General features: G+C 39.5%; 1 protein-coding gene across 1 annotated transcript in view; it reads right to left on the bottom strand.

Annotated features, from left to right (window-relative positions):
- Positions 1-24,331, bottom strand: part of LOC120612923 (atrial natriuretic peptide receptor 1-like) — a 100,702-nt gene that overhangs the window by 14,955 nt on the left and 61,416 nt on the right. The window contains exons 5-10 of the mRNA XM_039875598.1: positions 21,561-22,050; positions 19,456-19,548; positions 19,101-19,277; positions 18,341-18,445; positions 17,990-18,083; positions 4,109-4,261 (exon numbers count right to left, since the gene is read on the bottom strand). Coding sequence (XP_039731532.1) covers positions 4,109-4,261; positions 17,990-18,083; positions 18,341-18,445; positions 19,101-19,172 — 424 coding nt within the window. The 5' untranslated portion in view covers positions 19,173-19,277; positions 19,456-19,548; positions 21,561-22,050. The remainder of the gene's footprint in view (positions 1-4,108; positions 4,262-17,989; positions 18,084-18,340; positions 18,446-19,100; positions 19,278-19,455; positions 19,549-21,560; positions 22,051-24,331) is intronic.

The raw sequence follows: 24,331 nt of genomic DNA, 5'->3' as shown, positions 1-24,331 counted from the left end.
GTGAGTTATTAGTACCAAGCCCCAGTTTCAGTCACAGCGAATTTGGGGAAATGTAATTAAAATTTATTTTTTGTTATTCTGTGAAACAAAGCTTTTGATTTTTTTAACAAAATGAATCTTCGAGTCCTTTAAATGCTTAGAAAAATGGTCCAAACTGGCAGCCTATAGGTCCGATCCAGCTGGCAGAAAATTATTTTGCCTAAATAGTGTTATAAAATTCAGGAAACATCACATAAAATTCTAGACTTCTGAATTCCCTTGAAAACTTGCAGTCTTGAAACGCTGGAACCACACGGCATCCATCAGATGAGCTAAGCAGTTGCTACCTCATTGAAAAGGGGCAAACGCTCTCCAGCTTGTCCTAGCATCTCCCGTCCTCTTTTCCTGCCTGGCCCCTGGAAGGGGACTCTTCCACTCTGGCACGAAGTTGGGTTAGATGGCGCTGTTGTCTGTTCCAGCCCTGCTCTATCACTGAGCACTTTCTATGTGGGGGAGCAGAGAGCTAAGGCACTGGGGATACAACAGCAAATGCGACACTGTCCCTGCTCAAGGAGCATGAAAGCTGGAGAGGCCGGTGGAACCTTAATCTCAACAATATGGGGCTGCTGGCTCCCTTTAACAGCACAGATTTAACTTTGCATTTAGAAAATATTCCAGCTGTCTGCTCATCCCACACACCCACTAATGAACAAAAGCACATTCAGAACGAATGCTCAACTAGCTATAGAAATTCTGACACAAATTTCCTGGAGTTTGACATTGTATTATAGCACATTGCTTTAGGAGTTAGGCCAGACCACTGCCTAAGGAGGACAGGGGAAAGAATCGTTTAGCACAATACAAGAGAATTTAAAAGAACACCAGAATGTTTTTGCTAATAGCAATCTCATTGCATTCCCTTCTTTGTCTTTACAAGCTGAAGTCATTTCCAATATTGTGCAGATATCTGGCCTTGTCTTTGCCATACTCAACTGAAGAAAGATTAACACAATATAACAGAAATGACCTGTAGGGCTCAGAAGATTTATTTGTTTTGCTAAAACTCTTGCAGCTGATCATTTGGCTAACATAAGCGCATCTGCCTGCCTGTGTCCCTTGAGGGTACTATTTTAAGGAGAAGGTGCTCCACTGAACAGAAGGGCTTTTTCACTGTTGAGCCTTCCCCTATTCCTGCTGCAGAGAGAGTGGGAAAAATAAATTTGATAGTTTTAATGTGGACTGAAAAAGGCACTACCCACATAAGAAAGAACTTCATCTTTTACAGCAGAATTTCTTTTCTTTGAATAAAGAAATAAAGATGAAAACAGCTGAGGCCCCAAACTAGAATATTGATGTTTTTGAGAACTAGTACTAATCAGACTCTGCAGGGGTATGGAAACAAGGTGAAGGAGGGGGTTATTACAAGCTTGGGGCTAAGACAACTACACGGTTTAGCAGTGAAATCACACAGGCTTCTCTGTTGACTAAGTGGTCCTCCCTCCCTTCTTTCCAAATCAAGAAAACACATAGCTTGGTGCGTTATGATCACAGACTTTGTCTTTACCTAGAACAGACCTGGATTTGAACCGCAGCTCTGCTACTTACTAGCTGGGTAAACTTGTTACCTAAAGTGTCTTAGCTTCAACCTCCCCATTTATTAAACAAGAGCTGATATAGGGAAGAGGCATGAGAACTGGATAAATTGATAGGTTGTATTCAGAGCCTACAACATGCTGCTGCCAGACCACAGGAAACCTACAGAACAGAGGAGGATTCCTGCTGGGATTACTAACAAACTATACTCACACTATGAAAAGAAAACAGGAAAACAGAATCTTTAGGTAGTATCCTACACAAAATAAATCCAACCATTTGGCCATTCTCTATGTCCAAACCATGGAGAACCTACAGAACAAAGGCTGAGATTGCTAGCATGCTTTTCACGCTGTATATTCATACCTTTCATGCTGCATACCCATACCGTCAAAGGAAAAGAGGAAACAAAGTCTTTAAACTGTAATTCATAGAAACTAAGAATGACATATAAACTGAATTCCTCAAACACAAACACTTGGGTCTGTCTCTGTCTGTTCTCTCATTTTCTGTCTCAGAGGAGACCACTCTGTCTACGGAGTGTTATTCCTTCTCTAATAAACTTTCATGGTTCCTCTCATTCTCTGAGAGGAGACCACGTCTCTATCTGAGGGGCGTTATTCCTTTTCTAATAAATTTTCCTTTTGTCTCTAACTCTGGGGTGCTTTTGAATTCTTTCCTGCATGCAATGAAGGACCCTAATGCCCTCTCTTGGTGCAGAACTTGAGTCCCCACTCGGGGGGATTCACCCCATCCTTTATCAAGACTATTAATACACATTTCAGAGGCTTGTGGTGAACATGTAAAGAGAAGCCTTTGCAAAGTAGCTGGTACACAGCAAGCATTCGGTAAGTGACACCAAGAAACAGACTGAGTTCTTCTGAGCATATGGTCAAAAAATATTAGGAACATCTTTATGATATCAGTTATCGAAATCTGACATCTGAATTCCAATATTAACTAATTTTTAAACTATTCAAGTGCCCATTACATAAATCTAAAGAACACCACAAAAGGTAAATGAGGGAGGACATAGACTGGGGGACCAAGAGGCTAAAAGACAGGTATGGGAGGGAGAATTACTTTTCAGTTTACACTTTTGCATGTGGGAATTTTTTCGGCTTTACTGAGGTATAATTTACATATTATAAAATTTGCCCATTTTTAAGTGCACAGTTTAATAAATTTGGGTAATGTATATAATAATGTAATCGTGTAACCACTCGATCAAGATATACAACAGTTCTAGCACCCTAAAAATTCTCTGTGCTCCTTCACTATCAATCCCCCTTCCACTGGCCCCAGGTAACCACCCATCTGCTCTCTGTCATGATCATTTTGTCTTTTCTAGAATGTCATACAAAGTAAATCATACATTGTGTAGCATTTGATCTTTTTTTAGTATGTTTTTAAAAATCATCCATGTTGTTGCATGTATTAATATTTCCTTTTTATTTCTGAGTAATAATAAACCATAGTATAGATATATTACAATTAATTTATCCATTCACCAGTTGATAGATATTTGAGTTGTTTCTAGTTTGGGGGCTATTATGAATAATGCTGCTGTTAACATTTGCATACAAGTTTTTTTTGTTTTGTATCCTTTAAATTTTGTTCCAAATGCAAGTATTCCCATTTTAAAAATTCGGGCATGGGAAGAATCACCTCTCTGAATAACTGGAACTGGGAATAAATTAATATAATTACAGTTTAGCCGACCAAAATTTATATAACTTCTCTCCACATGCAATATTTGGTGTCTTTTTTATGTACTATGTATGTAAATACACAAGAACTATTTGGCTTCTTCTAAGCAATACATCTGGTCGATTTCCTCAGCAAACGAGATCAATCAAATCATTATGATGATAATGATGTAAAATGCTTCCTTGCAGCCTTAAGGACACTTGAGTTTCCTTTAAAAATAATCTTTAACAGCTACATGCAATGACATGTAGAAGATGGAAATACATGCATTTGGAACGAAAGGATACATAAATTCAAATACAGACAAAACTGATCTATGGAGGTAACAGTCAGATGAGTGGTTACCTCAGGCAGGGGTCAGCAGTATTGACAGGTGCAGGGAGGGAGGGTTGAGAAAAGGGTGTGATCAAGTCTTAGGGTGCTGGAATTATTTTCTATCTGCACTTGGGTGCTGGTTTCACGAGAGTATACAGAGGTAAAAAATTAATCAATTTGTACTATTAAGATTAGTACCCTTTACTGTATGTTTACCTCAATAAAAAAATGAAAAGCAAATAACAATAACCTTCCACTCTTGGGTCAGATGAGATCATAGGTATGACTGCCTGGCATGCTTGCCACAGAATAAATGGTGCTTTATAAACGTTCATTTCTTTCTCTTTCCAAGAGAAATGTTTCACAGGATGTTAACATTACAATCATGGAGTTTAAATAGTCACTTTTTTTGGCTGCATAGATGGGGTCATAATGTCTCCCCTGAACAATGAAGCATCACGTGGTCTGAGAAGTACAGAGAAAGCTCTTCACACATCCTATCTTGCCTTACCTGACTGGATCCCAGCATAGGTTTTCAACTGGACATTGGGCTTGTGTGGATTCTCAAATGTCTTGCACACAACCACCAGGTCCAGAGCCATGCTTGCTACATCCCCAGAGTGGAGGATCTCATCGGCCTTGTACAACCCGGATACCACCATGTCTGAAAACATATGATATAACGGCACACTTGAGTGAACTAAAGCAAAAATTTTTAAGGCTGCTGGCAGGGGCTTGCTATTCCAAATCTTTAACTAGCCTTTCTCTTGCAGCTTGGAAAGTTCATGTTTGGCAGAGGGTCCAGAAAACGTGCCAGGAATAGGGCTTAGAGGAAAAATCACTAAGCTTGGGTGTGGACACAAAACGACCCAATAAATCATTCTGGTCCACAATGTAAACAGACTACTTTTGGGCAACTGTTGGTCAATGTTCAAGTAGCATTGTTTCCTTTGTCTTCCTAAGATAGCTTTGTCCTCTCATGCTCATTTCAAGACAAACAAGAGGCACAGTTTGGGAAAACCAGCTATGTTTGAGTCAATGTCTTATATCAACTTTTCACACCAAGAAGAGAGACTCTGGGCCACAGCTACTGAAGGTTACGAGAAATAATTAAAGGATACATCAAAAGTTAGTTCTTTGACTTTCACAAGAGCATTTATGCAGGGAGAGAGGTGCTTGTAGAACAGCAGCCCAGTAGCTTGGAAGAGTCAGTGGAGCTTCCAAAGATATGGAAAACTCAGAAAGACAAGTGGGCTTGACGTGCCAAGCTATGAACAAAATGAATTTCCTGGCTGAAAGATGGATGATGTGTCTTGAAAAAGCTGACTTTCTTTAGGGAAGTGTGACAAAATCTTAGAAGCCTGAAACAATATAATCTGTAAGTGATTCCCCAGAGTGGATGTCCAGGATACTAGAGGTTACTGCAAGAGATGAGACTGGAGAAGTTGTAGGGGAGAAGGTTGACACAGTGGGGTCAGCAGGATCAGAATATGGTTGAATCATAACAAGCGTTGATACAATACAGAATGAAAATTTAGACACTTAGGCATTGACCTTGAATGTACGACTGCTCCTCTCTGGAGAGAATAGCTGATTGTTTGGAATTTTAATTAAATGAGTGTTGTCAAATGATGTTTTCAGTCTTTCCTGACATCATCATTTAAATGGGTAAGGAGACACTCTGCTTGACACACCCACTCTGTTTCTGCCTGGATGCTAAAGGTGCTGCTTCCAGACACCACCCAGCACACGTGCACACGCGCACACACACACACACACACACACACACACACGGTTGTCATGACAATTGAGGCATAGTCTGACTAAAGTACGCATCAAGGCCATATCTAAATAAAGCCAATAATTCAGATATTTTGGTAATGACATCTTTCTTTTGGTGGGGGTGAGAGAACTTGTCTACCCAGCAGTAACAAAAACTCATTTGTCTACACTGCAAACAGTGACTCTGCCCAAGTGCTGAATCTCAGGATCTTGGGATAATAAAATTAAAGCCTTGGCATTTAAGGCATCAATATTTTTTCCAACCAGCTCTCTGGATGGGGTTTGCTTATCTGTTCTAGGTTCTAACCCACCAGGAGTCATAGGAACCAAACCACAGTAAAAATAACTACCAAGCCAATCTAGCATAAAGTTCTGCTTTCTGGAAAACATTTTTGGTCATTTTGTTTTGTGGGAAACATTAATATCCACAAATGTCAATTCACCACTTGTTTTTTTCACATGCAAACATTCTGAAGCTCAGTTTGAATTTGATTGTCTTAAGGTCTAATGACTCACTTAGGTAGCAGCTTATCTAAATTAGAGCCCAAGGAATCAGAGTGATATACAGATAACAAAGGTGCCTAATTTACAATTAAAAATAAACTTAGTTCAGTCCATTTCAACAGAGATTTATTGAATGCCTTAGACACTAGGAAATTTATCATCATTATATTAATAAGCATTTTCATATAAGCATTTTCTGAGTAATTTCTTTGTGGTGGACACTCAGGCTGCAGAGAGATATAAGGCTTGCGGAAGTCTATAAACACAGGCTACATCACAGGGCCATACAAGGCGAATATGTTACTAGTTAGAAAAGTGAGTGACTAGGAAAGCTTGGGGCAAATGAAGTTTTGGGGGCAAATGAGACTTGAGCTGAGCCTCATATAAAGCATAACATTTAAGTATCCAAAATGTTAAAAGAAGAAATATTACAGGTAAAAGAAATTGTATGAAAGCATAGAATGGTCTGGGTGTTGCCTTATTTGGCGAGCAATTATTAATAGAAGAGCAATGGGAAATAAGGCTGTATAGTGAAGAATTGACTTCACCCAAAGAGAGGTCTGGCCTTTGTCCTTGGCTACTAGAAGTTGACCTTTAGGCCTCTGGAATGTCCTGCCTGATAGAGAGGTCTTTGTTGCTGGGGAACTTTGGCTAACAATAGTTAGATAGTCTAACAATAAGATTTATGATGGGGCTTTTAGGCCACACAGTATCTGTTTTAACCTCCAGAGGAACTGATAACTAAAAGTATTAGCCTGACCTCTGGGAGTAGCTGGAGACTAAAGATCAGCTACGTGAACAATATGTGATTAAAACCCAATAAAAACTCTAGACAGCAAAGGCTTGAGTGAGCTTCCCTGGTTAGCAATACTTTGTGTGTACCATCACACATGGTAACCGGAAGTCATGGACAGATGCTGGTCATGACTCCATGGGGAGAGAATTCTGGAAGCTCCGTTTTTGGACCCCTGCTGGACCCTGCCTGCTCTGTATCTCTTTGCTGTATTAAAACTATAATAATAAGAATAACATTCCTGAGTTCTGTGAGTCATTCTAGGAAATTATCAAATCTGAGGGTGGTTATGGGTGCCCCCAAATTTTTAGCCAGCTGGTCTGAAGTGAGGATGGTCCTGGGACCACCAAACTTCTGGCTGGTGACTGAAGTGCGGGCCATCTTATGGGAACTGTTCCCTCAAACTGTGTACTTGGTGAAACTCATGACAAAGGCTGAAGAAGTCAGTTTTGTGCATCACTGCCTGTAAGCCTGAAGAGTTTGGACATGATGCTACAGACAGTTAAGTTCTTGAGCAAGAGAATAAGCATATTTTCATTGCATAATAGTGTAAAAGGCAGAGGCAAGGAGACTAGTCAAGGGACTGTTTTTTGTCCAAATATAGAAAGATGAAGGTCTGGACTAGGGCTGAGGCTAAGAAATGGAAAAGTTGCATGCATAATAAAATTTACAGAGAAGCTGCACCAGGCATCATAAGAACTCCATATGCTTTTTGTGCTTTTTTTTTTTTTTTTTGGCCTTTTTTAAAAAATGTTCACAGTCCCTGATTTATTTTCATTTAGTCATACGCACTTTAAAACACACTCACAAAATACCCAAACTTTAGGAATTAAAAAGGCATAAAACAAGGATCTTACAAGCTAAAAGAATTCAGAACAAAACAATACCGGTTAACCATTGAAAATTCCTTTGATCAAAACACAAAGATGTTTTGTTTTAAATGGGAAGGATTTAGGGACAAGAACTAAGCCTGTACTGCCTGAGGCAGGGCCTGGCTTCTCTCCATATGCTTTTGATCCTCAAAACAATGTTATAAAGTGGGCAACATTATTATCCCCATTTTATAGATAAAGAAACTGAAGTACAGAGACATTAATTAATTTGCCCCAAATCACCCAGCAGGAAAGTGACAGCTGAGATTTGAACTTAGCTCGAATCTGACTGCAGAGCCTGACTCATAACCACTCTATTGCATGAGCTCTACCTCAGGTAAGACACCCTAGTAAAACAATGTTAGCTTAATACTGTTAGCAACAGTATATTCTGGCCATCTAGATATAAGAGGAGAAATTCAGGAAGAATAAAGAACAACTTCATGGTTAGCTCATTGATAAAAGGAAAGATGTGGATGCCCCTATAACCCAATTGTTCTGTTTCACCATGAGCAAAAAGAATTAGGGCCCGGGATATTTAAGTCATGGGTCCAAATCTGCCACTAACCAGAGCACCTTCGCTGAACTTTCACTTAACTTTAATGGGCTTCACATACTTCAGTTGGAGTAAATCCCTATGTTCTCTGCCAGCTGTGAGAAGTAGCACAGTGAGCAGCCAGCAGCTTGAGCCCTTGAATCAGACAGGTTTGAGCCCTGGCTCTGCATTTACTAGCTATGTGACCTTGGGCAAGTAACTGAGCCTCAGCATTCTCATCTGGGAAATAGGGATTATGATATTTAGGTCATAGGGATGTTGTGAGGATATATACAATAATGAAATAATCCATGTGAAGCCCTTAATACAATGCCTGGCATATGGCTAAGCATTCAGTTTTTTGTTTTATTGTTAGTATTCCAGCTCTAACATGCTATAAGATGATACAAAACTTGTAAGTCCTAAAACCACCATTCCAAATAATTCCATTGGCCAAACTCAAAGGTGAATTATTAATTTATCAATCCTTATTAATAAATATATGAGAGAAACTAACATTTTTAGTTATCTTTACAAAGATATACATTCTATATTCTACTGTGTGACATTCGTTGCTGTCTGGTGCTTCAGTAATACATATGATAAGCATACAAGTTCACACTGACATGTAACCAAATTGTACAATAAAATAGACAATATCATAGAATGAAGATTCAGCATCATATCAGACCTTGACCAAAACAGATGAACCAGCACTTCCCTAAAGCATAACTAAGCAGAATCTAGATACCTACATACTTAATCTATTTTTTATCAACTCCAAGCAAAGTTTACTTCAAATTTAGCCAAAAGATATTTCCTTTTTTTTCCTTGTCAGTAGTGACCCTCAGAAATAGTATTATGACCTCATCTGCATTTCTGTATGATGCGCTTACCCTTGGTGAATAAAAGAAAATCTTTTAAATCAGGGGATTATTGAAAATCGGCATCCCTGTTTACTAAGTATCTAGTGCCCTATATTTATCCATTAACAGATTGTTAAAAATCTTCATCTTTTGCTGGGAGCATGTTTCGGTCTAAGCACCTGTTCACAGATTCTGAATTAGAGGCACAGGGAAGAAAGGCCTAACCAGAGCTAAAATGAAATACAAAGCAAACGTGATTCAATCATATGGTCATGTGCGATAGCAACTTTAATTTCATAATGCAGTGTTTTCCAATAATGAAACATAAGGAATTGTATGAGCACAATAGTTTCATCAACATTAACTTATAATACAGTATTTTTCAGTAATGAATGGAAAGAAAAGGAATTGTGTGAGTTTCAGTGAAGCATGCAATAATCTGTATGAGTGGAAGGTTGAATAACGAAGGTGAAATGGGAGAAGCCTCATTCCCTCTTCAATGTGATTACCAGTCCCAGTCCTTCTACAGTCATGTGATGCTTAATGATAGGGATACTACTGAGAAATGTGTTGTTAGGCAACTTTGTCATTGTACAAGCATCATAGAGTGCATTTACACAAACCTAGATGGTATAGACCACCACACACCTAGGTCATACAGTATAGCCTAGTGCTCCTAGGCTACAAACTTGTACAGCATGTTACTGTACTAAATACTGTAGGCAACTGTAACACAATGGTATTTGTGTATCTAACATATCTAAACATAGAAAAGGTACTGTTAAAATATAATATAAAAGATAGAAAATGGTATACTCGTATAAGGCGCTTACCATAAATGGAGCTTGTGGGAATAGAAGTTGCTCTGGGTGAGTCAGTGAGTGAGTGGTGAGTGAATGTGAAGGGCACTACTATACACTGCTGTACACTTTATAAACAATGTACACTTAGGCTACACTGTTTATATAAAACATTTTCTTTTTCAATACTAAATTAACCGCAGCTTACTATAATTTTTTTACTTAATTTTTTAAAACTTTCAACTCTTATAATAACACTTAGTTTATAACACATATTGTACAGTTGTACAAGAATGTTTTCTTTCTTTATATACTTATTCTATAAACTTTTTTCTATCTAAAAATTTTTTTTTACTTTTAAACTTTTTGTTATAAACTAAGGCACACACACACACACACATACACATTAGCTTAGGCCTACACAGGGTCATCAGGAGCATTTGTATCACTGTCTTCCACCTCCACATCTTGTCCTACTGAAAGTTTTCCAGGGCGATAACACACATGGAGCTGTCCTCTCCTATGGTAACAATGCTTTCTTCTGGAATACCTTCTGAAGAATCTTCCTCAGGCTCTTCTTGAGAAGGTGTCACTATTTTCAGAAGTATGTCGATGGTGGTTTGTTTGATGGGTGTCTTTTTCCATTATAGATTTGCTTGTAAGCAGATAATGCACCATGAACATTCCTCTCTATTAATGAAAACCTTTCAGTGTTAGGGTCTATGTTTTCAAGCTTTTTAAAGAGTTGTTGAGGTCAGTAAAAGCTTCTGCTAAACCTTCCCCGTGAATTTTCTTGGGGTTCCTTTTCTTTCAGTCTCCTGCAGTTTCTCTTTCTCTTGCCTCTTCTTCAGCTTTGTGTTCCGGTTCCAGTACCAACAACTCATTAGTCAATTCCTCAGGAACCACCTCCAGGAGCTCTTCAATGTCATCTTTGTCCACACGCAGGTTAAAGTTGACAACCTTGTTGACTTTTTCAACCTCCTCATCCTTGGCAAGTCATTTAAAATCATGGACTATAATGTCACTAGGTGATAGGACTTTTTCAGCTTCAGTAAAGTCTTATGGGACCACCATCGCATATGCAGCCTGTCATTATACAGTGAAATGCCATTATGCAGCACATGACTGTATTTATCACTAGACTGTAAGTTCTCTGAAGATAATTATCCTATCTGTCACATTCAGCCTGATAACTTCTAGAGCTCCAATGCTAACACAGAGCCTAGCACATATTGGATCTCAATAATTATGCATTGAATAGATGAATTGCAAATATTTTCAAAGTCTATTTTTCCTGATAGAAGCCTGAAATGGGTTCTATCTCAATTTGTTCCCTTCTCAATTTGTAAAATTAAAATTAAATTTAGAATTGTAATAATTATTGATGTCATTTTATCTAATTACTGTTCCACGTTTGCTACCTTATCTTTCAAGATTCATCTCTTTCCTTCACTGGTCATAGAGAGGGGAAAATAACAATGTGAATAAATGGGGTGTTAGAGGTCATTGAGCTAAGTGCCTGAGAGTCTGGCCACAAAAATGGAAGTATAAAACCAATGTGTTTTTCTATTATTGAAAGATAGCTCTCAAATCAAATCTACAAACATTTTCTGGGTGCCCACTATGAGAAAACCCATAGGCACATTGGAGGTTACTAAGATTTGCTTCCTAGGCACTTATGACTTAGGAAAATTAGAATTTTAATATAAATTATTCACTTCTATTAATTCCTAGCTTTGTCCCTGAGTCAAGTTAATATTCCTCAATGCTTAAGGGACTACCCATTCATCATTAACCACTCACATGAAGCTCCAACTGTCTCCACTTTGTAGACATTACAGTGATCTATAATTTTGTCAAAGGTGGTATGCAGCTTGTTCAGAACATGTACCACCTGATACAGAGTGTTGATGCTAGAAAACTGAGTGAAGCCCATGATGTCACTGAAAAGGGGCAATAAGGTAGAAAAAAGTTAAATCAGGCAAATTAATTGGCAAGAACTAATTAAGCAATGGTACCTTCTTGTTCAGCACAATTTTTTGAAGCTCTCAGAAATATTTTGAGCCAAGGAGACCTAAAAGCGATGGGCCACTTAATTGCTCCAGAAAATATTCTTAGTAGTTTGATATGTTTGGGTTTTTTCGTTTGGTTTCAGGTTTGAGATTTGAGGGTTTTGTTTTGGGTTTGCTTTTTGTTTGTTTGTGTTGTTGTTGTTGTCATTGTTGTTGTTTTGCTTAGCTTTATTTTAGACTATGTTAGTATATTCAAAGTTAGGGAGGCTTGTTTGATGAGAACTTCAACCCTTAACATCTGGCCTTGCCCTGTTTGCTGTACATCAAGTGAATAGGTTTATATAACAAGGGATTTACATAGAGATGACTGTGCAAAGCTCACTTAGAGAAGTCCCATGTAGAAAGATTAATTTATTTGCTTGCCAATTATCCTCATTCCTACTGTTGCAGAAAAATCAGACTGGCAAGAAACCAAGCACCACTCAGAGAGTTGGAGAACTCAGATTTATTACACTGGCAGTCTTAGAAGAGCTAGCACTCTGAAGATCTGGTTCCCAAGCTCAAGGGTAACATTACTTTTATAGGGCTTATCCGTGTAGTTACAGTTGGCATGGGCCAATTGGCTAATTTGTCCTTGGGTGATTACAGAGTGCAGGAATTGCTATGGGCTATGGGCAGTTAGGAATTTAGGCAAGACATCTGTTATCTAGACAGAACAAGCAAAGGGGAGGGTGAGTCTTCAGTTGATCTCAGGTCACCCTGCCCTCCTGCCTATGTGACAAGCATGTCTACAGAAGCAGAACAAAGAGCTGATTACAAGGTTAGCCATTTGAGTGGAAAATTCCTTTTCACTACCTATATTCTAGATCTTTTATTACTTGGTTGTTAGTGAGGCTTTCATTTCCTCCAATAAATTACTTCGAGTTTACTCTACACTCTTAGCTGGAAAGAGGCTTTCTGCCTTCCTTCCCTCAAACTCCCAGGAGAGAGTGTTCATCAGTAACAGGGCAGGACACTAAGCCTCTTTAAACTCTGTCCTCACTTTCTCCATCCGTAAAACAGAGAAGGTCTACACACACACACACACACACACACACACACACACACACACACAAACTGATTGCTTTGAGAATCTGTAGGAATCTGTTCTTGTGCAAATCATACAGAATGTTTCAACCTCACAACTTACAACTCTGATTTATGGGTTTTTCTCTCAACTTTCAAAACTCGCCCTCAAAGAAGATAACCTCCTCGACTGATGTGGCTACTGTATCGTTTGTCATGGAAGGGAAGAACTATATGGCCTAATTACTCCAGGTTTTGAAACACATTTCCTAAGAGGAAGAGGTATGCCTTTCTAAAGCAATTTTCTGCATCTTTGCTAAACTGGATGTCTTTTAGCTTTAAGAAATTGTTTTTTTAAAAAAGTGGTGGGTGGAAGAACTTAACAAAATCAAACCAACATATCTTATTAACAGCATGCCTAAGCGGTGAACTTGCCACTTTACTCAAACGCCTGTATTTTCTTCTTTTGCAGGTATTATTTACTCTCCATCTACTAGCAGTCATGCACAATTGTATAATACTGTAGCTTGCTCCATTTCTCTGCCTTTTGGATTAAAATCCTAATTCTAATTATGTAAATTTATTTGAAAAAGATGGATAGACTCCAGTAATCTGAGCTTGGCAAAACCAGCCTTGTCTTAAGGTCATCAGCAACTTGTTTCAGTAATATGCCTGTTTTCTGGTATGAATTAGAACAGTTAATTATCTGCAAGGAAAAACACACAGGGTCCATTCTTCATGTCTGTAGCATCATTTGTCATCGTTGGCACTCTCGATTGTTCTGTCCTCAATGCACAGTAGTGGGGTATTGTTTGTGCTGTTAGCCTAGCCATAATGGATTTGCACCAAGCTGAACATTCCCTGACCCCTGCTCCCTAGGACCAGTGCTGAGATGGGGTCATGGGTGCTGTCAGGGGTGGAGAAACAAGGAGAGTTAATTGGGATTACTGATCGAGCACTTTAGTCACTAAAATTGGCGTGTCCCCTAACTCAAGACACTATTATGAGAATCAGGACCTCTTAGGGTGATTTAAGCCCAACTGCTACCTTGCAGGGATTTGCAATTTAGTTGGTGCAATCAGCCAGCGACTTTTAGTCCAGAGAGCTCTGGGGCTTTGTATTTTTGGGGTTTTGTGGGATCTTTTGTTTCCAAGAGCAGGGTATTTCCTTTTTCATGGGAGTTGTTTCATAAAGTCAGTGTAGTGCATGAACAATTGTACCCTGCCTCCTCTAGTCCTGGGAATTAAAAATCTAACATTATTTGAATCCTTAGGCTGTTGGAGGAAGCAAATCAACTAGGATCCCATTCTGGCTACAGGATAAAAACAATTAGAGTGATTTACTAGGCACGGTTAGGGCACATTTCACTTGCTGGAAGCTTGCAACCCCCACCCCTGGAGGGATAAAGGATGAATATTTATTGGAGTCTAATAATAGTGGGAAAATTGAATTTTGTATTTTTTTTTTCAGTGAAAAAAACAGGGTGATATTTTTGTATTTCCCTCAGGAATTTCTGTCTCAACAGACCATTTTTTACATACATATTTATAATCTACCCTGGTAATATGCTAAATACTTATAAATGCAGCATGATCTGGCTATATCGTTATTACTTGTATTCGTTGTTAATGGGAGAATACAAAATGTATTCAGGCTTCCCATCAGTATTTACAGAGCACATACCATGTCCCAAGCACTAAGCTAGACACTAGAGACACAAAAATAAACAAAATTCAGTCCATACACATAAATAATACATAATCTTCCTAGGTAAACAGAAATGTATATAATTAATCACATATATGTTGACTATGAAACCATGGCTTTCTTTGGCCAGGAGAGGATTTAAAGGAAGTATTGACATGTCTTTGCTCAAAAGGAGATAGTTTCAGATAGATTTGGAAAGTTACTCATTCCACCAAAAGGAAGAAACTCCTCTATGTCTATCAAGCAGATGGGCAAGGACTCCAAAGGCTGATGAAAATAAACCACTCAGATTAGTTTAATTCTTCTTTTTTAGGCCCCAATTGAGGATATGGATGAAAATATGGTCCCTTTCCTAGGAAATGCACATACAACCTCGCATAGAATTACAGGAATTCATGAACTACCTACAGCCCATACATGGACTGTCTAGGATACCAAATCTAAACTCAGAGTAGTCTGGTTCCAAAGCTCTTGAGATTACACTTGTATAAAGGAAAAGAAGACTGAATGTATTAGGAAACCGAGGTGAAGCAGCTAACGCCAAAGGAAAGACTGGAGGTACCGCGTGCAGAGGAGAAAGGAGATAATTGATGGAGCAAGGTCCATCAATTCTTTCTTTTCTACTAGGTCCTTCCTTTAACTATTACATCTAAATTTAATAAAAAATTCATTGACTCCTCCAGCTACAATCACATTTTTCTTCTCCCTTTCAGAGAAAAACTTCTTGAAGTAGTTGCCCGTACTTGTCTCCACTTCTTGCCCTATTGTCCCCTAAAAACACTCCAAAGGTTTTATTTCTTCCATACTCCACCAAAACTGATCTTATTGAAGCCAAGGGGAATCTTCACACTGCCACATCCTGCGGATGATTTAAGGATCAACCTCACCTTACATGACCAGAGGCAGCATTTAACATGGTTGATCACTTCCACCCATGGGACATACTTTTCTCACTTGGCTTCTGGGATACCACCTAATCTTGATTCTAGCTGCTCCTTCTCACACCCCTTTGCTGGCTTGTCCTCTCCCTCCCCATGACTTAACATTGAGGAACCGCAGAGCCCATGCCTAAGTTTGCCCCTGCTACCTCTTCTACTTTATCTTCTACTTCTCCGCTCCTCGTCCACTCCAATGATCCCCTTACTATCCCTCTAACTCACCAAGCATTCTCCTGCCTCTGTACCTCCTGTCCCCTTTACCCCCAGATGTCCCTCACTTCATTCAGGGTTCTGACCACACCACAGAAAACAGCAGCCCCAGTCGCTCTCTCACCTCTTACGGGCTTTATTTTTCTTCTAGCACTTTATCGCTAGCTGATATGTCATATAACTATTTGTTAGTTTATTCATTTTCCATCTTCCTTCACTAGACTATGAGCTCTACATGAGCAGAGACTCACTATGTCTTGTGTACTGCTGTATTACCTGCCTAACGCAATCCCTAGCATATAGTAAATAATTAATAAGTATTGGTTCAATGTCTAAATGAAAGGAGACAGCAAGCTTGGATCTAGAACTCAAGTGGAGAGATTGGCCTTGGAAAGCAGAAGGCAGTTATTCCTCTGAGAAAAGAAACGAGTTAAGATGGATGCTTATTTGATACGTTTAGTGATAGTTGAAAGTGGGGAACTTTGGTCATTTTCATATTTTAGAGCCTACGGTTGGGAAGGAGAGATGGGGGAGCAAGTGATTCATTGAAAGTGAGGACAGATGAGATTAAGAAGGAATGTAAATAAAGCATTAGAGGTTAGGAACTGCCGAAAAGATTGCTACCCAGCTGTAGTCTAGGTGGCCCAGAACATCCAGGTCAACGGTTGGAACTTACACACCTGGATCTCAAGACAGATAGAGGGTTAAAACTCTAGGTTTAAAAATCACTGGCATACAAGTAGTGGTGGAAGCTGGGAGCAAGAGCTAAATAAGAGATGGTTTAGAACAAGTAAAAAGCATGCCAAGGATAGACCCCAGGAAACTGTCAGCATCCAAGGTGTGCGTGAAGGATGCAGAGCTGCTGAAAAAACTGAGAGGGAGGGAGCCTGCTGGCGCAGTAGGAGGGGAAGAGGAGAGAAGGTTTAAAGAAATCCAGGTAGGAGAGAGCTTTGAAAAGAAGAAAGGAGTCAGTGGTGTCAAACGGAAAACCAACCATTCCAGTTGATTATTAAAGAATTATCGGTTCGGTAATTATCTTGCTACTAGATGTTTACTGATTCCGTGGCATTAAAAAACAATGCTTAGTTTACTTGTTAAACTGCTAATCAGTAGTTTTCCAAGCAGGACTCTACATTAGACTCCACCAGCGAGCTTTTAAAATACTAATGCCTGAATTTCCACATGAATAATTATAGCAGAATGTCAGATAGGTGGGACCCAAGCATCAGTTTATTATGAAAGCCCCAGGAAATTGTACCGTGTAGCCAGAATTGAGAAGTACTATTCTAGAGGAAAATGGGCTTTCTTTAATAACCACATGGGGAACCTCCATGCCTGGCACATACTGGGTAACCCTAGCTCACCCAACAGGGCAGAGGACAGAAAACTTTGGTCCTTGGGATAATGGAAACAACCTGTGGGATGCTGGTGGATCTTGCCTAGGCACCTGAGCCTAGATATATGATGGTCATCCTCTCTGCCAGGTATCTGCTGCCTATTTGCTTCTTTGGTTTGGCAGATCCCTCAAACAAAGATCTTGGTCTGTCATCACCATCATGTCTATCATCATCATGATCATCATCAACATCATCATTAGCAACAGCAGCGGCAGCAGTAGCAGCATATATCTGTTGAGCTCTTCATTGTACCAGGCATTTGCCAAGAGTATTACATCTGCATTAACTCAATTAACTCATTTAACATGACACTTGTTTGAAGTAGGTACAGTTTTTAATCCCTATTTCACAGGATTAAAAAAACTAAGGCTCATAAAGTGACTCGCCCAAAAAATGAAACTAGCATGAAACTCCCTCCAGAGCCCAAGCTCTGAACCGTCTCTATATCACACCACTCCACTCCATTGCCAGGGTTGGAATCCTCTACCTGCCTGAGCACCTCCTCACTGCAGCTTCCTAGGAGGACTACTCTCCCAGCTCCACCTCCCCCAAGGCTGGGCACTTCCTTGCAAGACTCATGTACAGCTGCCCAAGATCCAGCGCTAACATTAAATCTTTTCCTTGACATTATAGGTAAAGATGTGTCTTCTACCTTCGACCTTTTAAGCACATTGACTTCTGTTAAAAAGACTCAGAGTTTTACAAAATCCTAGTATAAATGAGAACTGACCCTTAAAAATCTGTACAAGCAGAACACAGGATTTTTAAAAACAAAGATGTAAAATTGTTATTTCTGTAGCTTCAGCAGTTATTTCTAAGAAAAGAGCGTTCCACAGAAACAAGTATAAATTTACAAACTAACCAAATCAGTCTTCATTATTGACATTGTATTTCAATAAAGCATTACTTACTATAGAGCAGGCAACCAGTTTTTTGTTTTTCATGCATTAAGCCTTGGGTCCTTTCTGCCACAAGTATTTCCAGGTGTTTGTTGTATTTCTCCATCTAAGTATCCATCACAAAGAGAAATTACTTCATGAGAACACCTTGCTCCCTGTGTATTAATCTCTGACTCTTTGAAAGCTCCTAAAAGGCAGGGGAATATCCATAGGGGGCCTTGGCTTATACTTATCATCCCCCCGCAACCCAGTAACCAAGCCAGCTATGAGGGAGTACATCACTGAAACTTGTCTTGAATGCTCTGGTAAATCCATACCTAAATGGATGCAGTTAGTGAAGACTGGGAAGTCACCCAAGCTTACCAAAGACATTGTGATGTCTACTGGATTCATCTTGTATTGAAGCTTCTTTCCTTGTTCAAACATGGGTCTTTGGGATGGGTTGTTTTTCCTGCACCTCCTAATCAACTGTAATGGTCAACAGTGACAGTCAAGCACCGATTTATGGATAGTCTGAACAGAATTGCAGAACTGAACAGTTTGGCATCATCTGTTCCCAGGTTTCTCTATCTTTTTTAACTTTAGTCCCATAAGCCAGGAAGATTTAACTGAGCTTTACATTCAGAAGTTTGAACTACTAAATCAATGTGTGTGATTTTTGTTCATTTTACAAATATGAAATTTGATAATAAAATGCAATATGCTTTTGCAGATCATGTATGATATGAACGCTTATTGGGGATCATCCTCAGTTCTGATATGTGTCTGCTGTCTTGGACTCCCTTATGAAGTATCCCTTTTTTTAAAGATAAGAAAACTAAAGCTCAGAGATGCTAGGATGCCAGAGGCCTGGGGATTTAAGCCCATGAGGGCAATTAACACCATGGCTGGGGCTTGATAGAAGAACTCTATAACACCACTGGCTGGTCCTTTCCACTCCACCACTGTCCCATGAACTGTACCTAACCCTTTCGAAGTCACGGGTCTCATTTCCTGTTTTCGTAAAATAATCCTTATGGCATGCTGCATGTAAACACTCTCGCTTTGTTTTCATCATCGTATGTGTCACTTTGTCCTTGTGTTTCTATGGCACCAGAGCTCTACAGGAATTCTGGGCTCTCACCTCAGATTCTCTTCTCTTCTCATCTCTTCTTTTCTCTCTCCACATCTCCTCCTTAACAGGCCTCATCTCCATCTACGGCTACATCACGACCACAGTGGTGGTCCCAAATTTCTAACTCCATCTGAGCATCTGCTTCAAGTTCCTGACACATATTCCAATTGCCTACTGGATCATCACCTGGAGGAAGATTTGGAAAAGCCAGAAAATGCCAATAAGTTGTTACTTGAGGCAACAGGTTACTCTTGTTGATATCCTTTTCTAAGATGAGTTCTAAACATGAGTTCATGCTTAGTCGATGTGATGGCTTCAGAGTCAGAACTCATCAAGGTCCCTTTCTCTCCTCCCATCCCCTTACCTCTGCAAACTCTGAGGGGCAAGGACAAAGAGCTGTAATTAGCTCCTCAAGAGAGAGACATAAGGAATGCGCCACAAAATAAGGCTCTTCTTTCTGTGGCAGGGGAGATAGAAATGAAGAAAAATGAAAAACAACTTAGCATTAGAAATCATCAAAATAGAAGCATGTGCCAAAATCTCTAGAGCAAAATATAACTTTACCCCTTTGAAAGCTATCTTAGCTTGGACTGATTTACTTATTTATTCGTTTATTCAACTAATATTTACTGAGCACCTACCATGTGCCGACTATGTTCTGGGAACTCTGGATACAGCAAAGCATAGGCCCTGCCCTCAAGGAGGTTCTAGTCCAGAGGCAGGAAATAGCAATCCACCAAACATATATAATTTGTCAGTTTGTGATAAGACAACAGAAGAGAGTTTAAGCAAATGAATCTATGTCAATGACAGGTCATGAATCTAAGCCAAGTGAGGAGGAAAAGGGGGTATGAGAGGGAGTGAGTTGCAGTCAAGTCGATGGAAATGGATGTCCTAGCCTGATACATTGGTGAAGTTGGGAAACTAAAGGGAATTCACTAGGTGGAGGTCAGAGTGAGATACTGACATGAAGATCGTGGAGGAGATCCAGTTATGGGCAATGATGATATCTCAGGTGAAATATAGAAATGGGACAAGATCATGGGAGAAGATGGTGGGGGGATCAAAGAATTAACAGGACAGACACTGGACACAACATCCTCGTGGATACTGAGGTGACCCAGGTTATAACAGAAGTAGGCCTGGAGAAAGAGAGACAGCCCAGGGCTGAATCTGTTTCCTTCCAACAGATAACTAAATGGGAGCAAGGGAGTGAGCTGGAGCCTTAAACAGGTCTCAATCTCTCTGGGTCTCAGCTGCCTCATCTGAAAATGAAATGGCACAAATAAATAACCTATAAGGTGACTTCCAGCTAATAACCCCAATTTTGGATGCCCCCAAAGGGACAAGCTGAGATGGCTGATTCTTTGTCACTCTCTGGCAAATTAGCAAGTGTATCAATTTACCTGTTAAACAGCATTTAGAGTTACACTGTGAATTAGGATTCTTTTTCCCCATGAGATCCACTCTGGAGCCCTAAGAGCCTTAATTAACCATGAAGGAAAGAAAATTCTATTCTGCCACCAATACTTGTCTCTTTCTTATTTCCACCATGTCATTCTCACCATTTAAGAGCTAAGAGTGAACCTTTCTGATCAAGCGTGACTTTCTCAATTTGGCACATAAGAATCTTCACCAAAGTCCCCTCCTAGACATCCAGTTGTTCCCAGCATTCCCCAACACAGGCTGATCACTGATTGACTCTAACAGTGCTGCTCAGGCCCTTTACACCCCACTGCTTCCCACAGCCCACACCCTCTCTCCCCCACACACATGCTCAGCTCACTCCTGTAGAGGACAAAGCAATGTCAGCCTAGCCCCTGCCATAAACAAGTTCCATAGATAGTTACTGCTCAGTATAGAAAGGACCTTGCTCATCTGCACTTGTCTAAGAGAATCCACTTTCAGGTATTAATGACAAGTGGTGAATAGAATGAGCCAATCTCCAAGGAGAGCGGTAGTTTGTTGTTTGGTTTTGTTTTCAGTCTCTGTGAGATTACACTTAAACTACACGATTGTTGAAAATTACTTTATTTAAACATATATTAAAGCTGGGCAGTAACCAGAAAATTGGGGGAAATGGGACAGATTTTTCTCATCATATACTATCATCTCTCCTTTTGTTCCTCTTTGCATTTATTTAAAAGTACCAAGAACAATGTTTGATTTCTCTGGTTAAAATTGCAATGTCCCTTGATTTATCTGTTAAATGGCATTCAGAAGTATATGAAACTATTGGTCAACATGCACAATCCCCAAGGGTTTTACATTTAAAATAATGAAATGATAAGTCATTTCAAGCAACCATGCCCACTCTCATTCACCTCCTATTTCTCTTATAGACAGTTTTGGTCCTGTTGAAAATATGTATAATTTTTGTGATCTGTTAGAACTTATAAACCTAGAGAGAAATTTCTTAAAATAAATAAACAAAACCTAAGGGTGAGAAGAATTTATTTAAGGACTCACATTCCGGGGAACAAAATCCATGCTCAACATCATTATGATCGGAATGCGGTCAAACGTAACAAATCCCAAAGGGTCTCTGTACTCCAGGTGCAGCCAGAGGATTTTTAGTTCTGCTCTCCTTCAACTCAGTAGGCCTACGTTTGGATGGAGGAACTCACTCTAATACCCAGAAGAGTTTAGGGTATGGGATTTTTGTTCAGTGCTTTTTTGAACCAAAAGCATATGCTATTCAAATATAGATGATGATGGTGGTGGTGATAATGATGATGATAATGATGATGATGATGATGATGATGATGAATACAGCTTATCCTCTCGAACATATGTGAACAATTAGACACAACATTGCTCTCCGCCAGGGTAGGGTGCACTGTTCACTACTGAGCAATAGAGAAACAGACTTGAAAATATGTTCACTTAATATGTTCAATAAAGTCTGACCGAGACTGCGTCACTTTGTATGGCAATCTCCAACAAAACGATGGCATAGCTGCAAAAAGAAACACAGGTCATTTTGATGTGAAATCCCTCATCCAGAACAAATTAAAGCCCACACAGATTGCTCTTTCTCTGTGACATGCAGAGCCAGTTTACAGGGACAGTGGAGACATCATTTCACGTAAGCTCGGCTATGCCCATTTTTGTGAATGCTAATAAGTCTCAATTATCCAGAAAAAAAAAGAGACTATTTCTTCTAAATAAATCTGATTCACTTGTACATATGTCCCATTTAAAAACAAATTTAGATGTTCATGGACTTGTCCATAATTACAGACCAGAAGTTATTTGTCATGCTATTTACATTGCTAATATCCACTAGTCTATGGATATCAACCTGAACTTTTCTGTTCGTTGTACTCAGTAAGAGATCATGTTAGAAATACTTTTCCCAAGTACTCGTTTGCCTGCTTGTTTTCACTGTGGTATTATATAATCATATATGAGTACTTCTTTATAGTACTTTTAAAGTTTCACTTTTCATATTGAAACTTTAAAGCTGTCCCCAACCAATTTTGGTAAAAGGTGTGCACGAGAGATCTAAAGGCATTTTTGCCAAACGGTTAGACAGTCATCCTGAATTCTTTATTCAAAAAATCTCTCCTTTCTTCACTTATTTGAAATTCCGTTTTTATCAAATACTAAATTATTGTACCTACTTTGGCCCATTTCGGAACTATCTACTTATCTTTCTGGTATCATTTCTCACAACTCCTACCCCTTCACCTTCATCTCTAAGCTCTGTCCATGCTAATCTATTTACAATCCCAGATTGGACCAGCTTCTCTTATACATGCTGTTCCTTCTTTTTGGAAAGACCTCTCTTCTCCCCTTTTCCTTGCAAACTTCTACTCTTCCTTAGCTCACCTCCACTGAGAAAACCTCCATGGCCCATTCCCCATGCCCAGTCTGGACTAGAGGCTACTCCCATGCACCTGAGACCTCCAGGATTTCTATCATCTGTTCTATAACTGCTTATTTGTCTTTCCCCCCAGACCAAGACATTCTTGAAGGAAAGGAACATTTGTTTTTGTAACCTTCAGTGTCCAGCACAGTGGTTGTTATATAAATTAATTAGACCTAGCCAGTGCCTACTACTTGCAAGGACTACTTGCTGTTGCCTGTGCTTATACTCTTCAAATGCTAAAGGACTTGCTGCCAGTGTCCCTAGCCAGGTCTCCCCTGGGCACCAATGGGTGGGCCCAATTCAAAATCCTGTTTCCTCTAGGCATCCCTGCTTAGATATAATGACCCACCCATTCCCATCCATACCCCAAGATATAGCACAAATCCTCTTCCAAGATAATGCATTCGGGTGGCAATAGATCCTTGGAAACATTGATGGAAAGAGGGCTTGGTTGTGTCTCCTGTCACTCAAATGTCCGGCTCTTACTGGAAACCTCAGTTGAGAGGAAAGTCATCATTGAGCAGAACACCCACCAAACACTGCTTTGGGCAGTATTCTGTCACAACAGCCACATCTGGCATTTCATTGCAGACTCCAGGGAATCTGCAAATGTTTGGATGACCTAATTCTCTGGAAAAATCAATAACACAGACCGGAAAGGATTTATTTGGATCATGATCTCCTAATTCCCACTTTAAAATCTGACCTAGTTTTTCTGACCACATAAAGGAACAAATATCCTCCTGGATTTAGTGTGGTGCATAAGTAAAACTTATAAATTCACCCATTGTGATTCAGAATAAAATATTTAGAAAAAATATATATACCATCATCAAACACACAATTTATTCTGGACCAGACACTTTACATTCGCTATCTCTAACCTGCACAATAGCCTTGCATGGTAGTTATGATTATCTCCATTCTAAGTGAAGAAACTGAGGCTCTGAGAGGTGAAGTAACCCAGCCAAGGCCCCTCACAGGTAAGCAAGCCAGACCCTAAATTTGTCTTGGCCTAATTCTAATATTCGTTCATGGTTTTTTAACATTACTACATTTTTTAACATTAGCACAGTGCATTCCAATATAAAATAAAAATACAATGAGAAAATTTCTCGCATTGAGAAAAGTTTCATTTTTCTCAAAAATGTTAGTTTGGAAACAAAAGGCAATGTTCACAAACTTCAAAGTCTTTCCACACCTGCCTCTCATGTTTGTTTCTCTTGAAGTTGGAGTCCCATATCCCCATTCCCAGAGGGAGAAGACTCTCACCAAATCCCAGGCATGAGGCTGGCATTTCAGCATGGTTAATTACTACATCTGCACCATCAGCACAGAGGCACAGGTGCTGCTTTGCATAAACCAA

This window comes from Pteropus medius, unplaced genomic scaffold (assembly GCF_902729225.1).
Source record: "Pteropus medius unplaced genomic scaffold, Ma_sr-lr_union100, whole genome shotgun sequence".
In the NCBI taxonomy this organism is placed as follows: Eukaryota; Metazoa; Chordata; class Mammalia; order Chiroptera; family Pteropodidae; genus Pteropus; species Pteropus medius.
The sequence above is the reverse complement of the archived record's forward strand: the minus strand, read 5'-3'. Positions and strand labels throughout refer to the sequence as shown.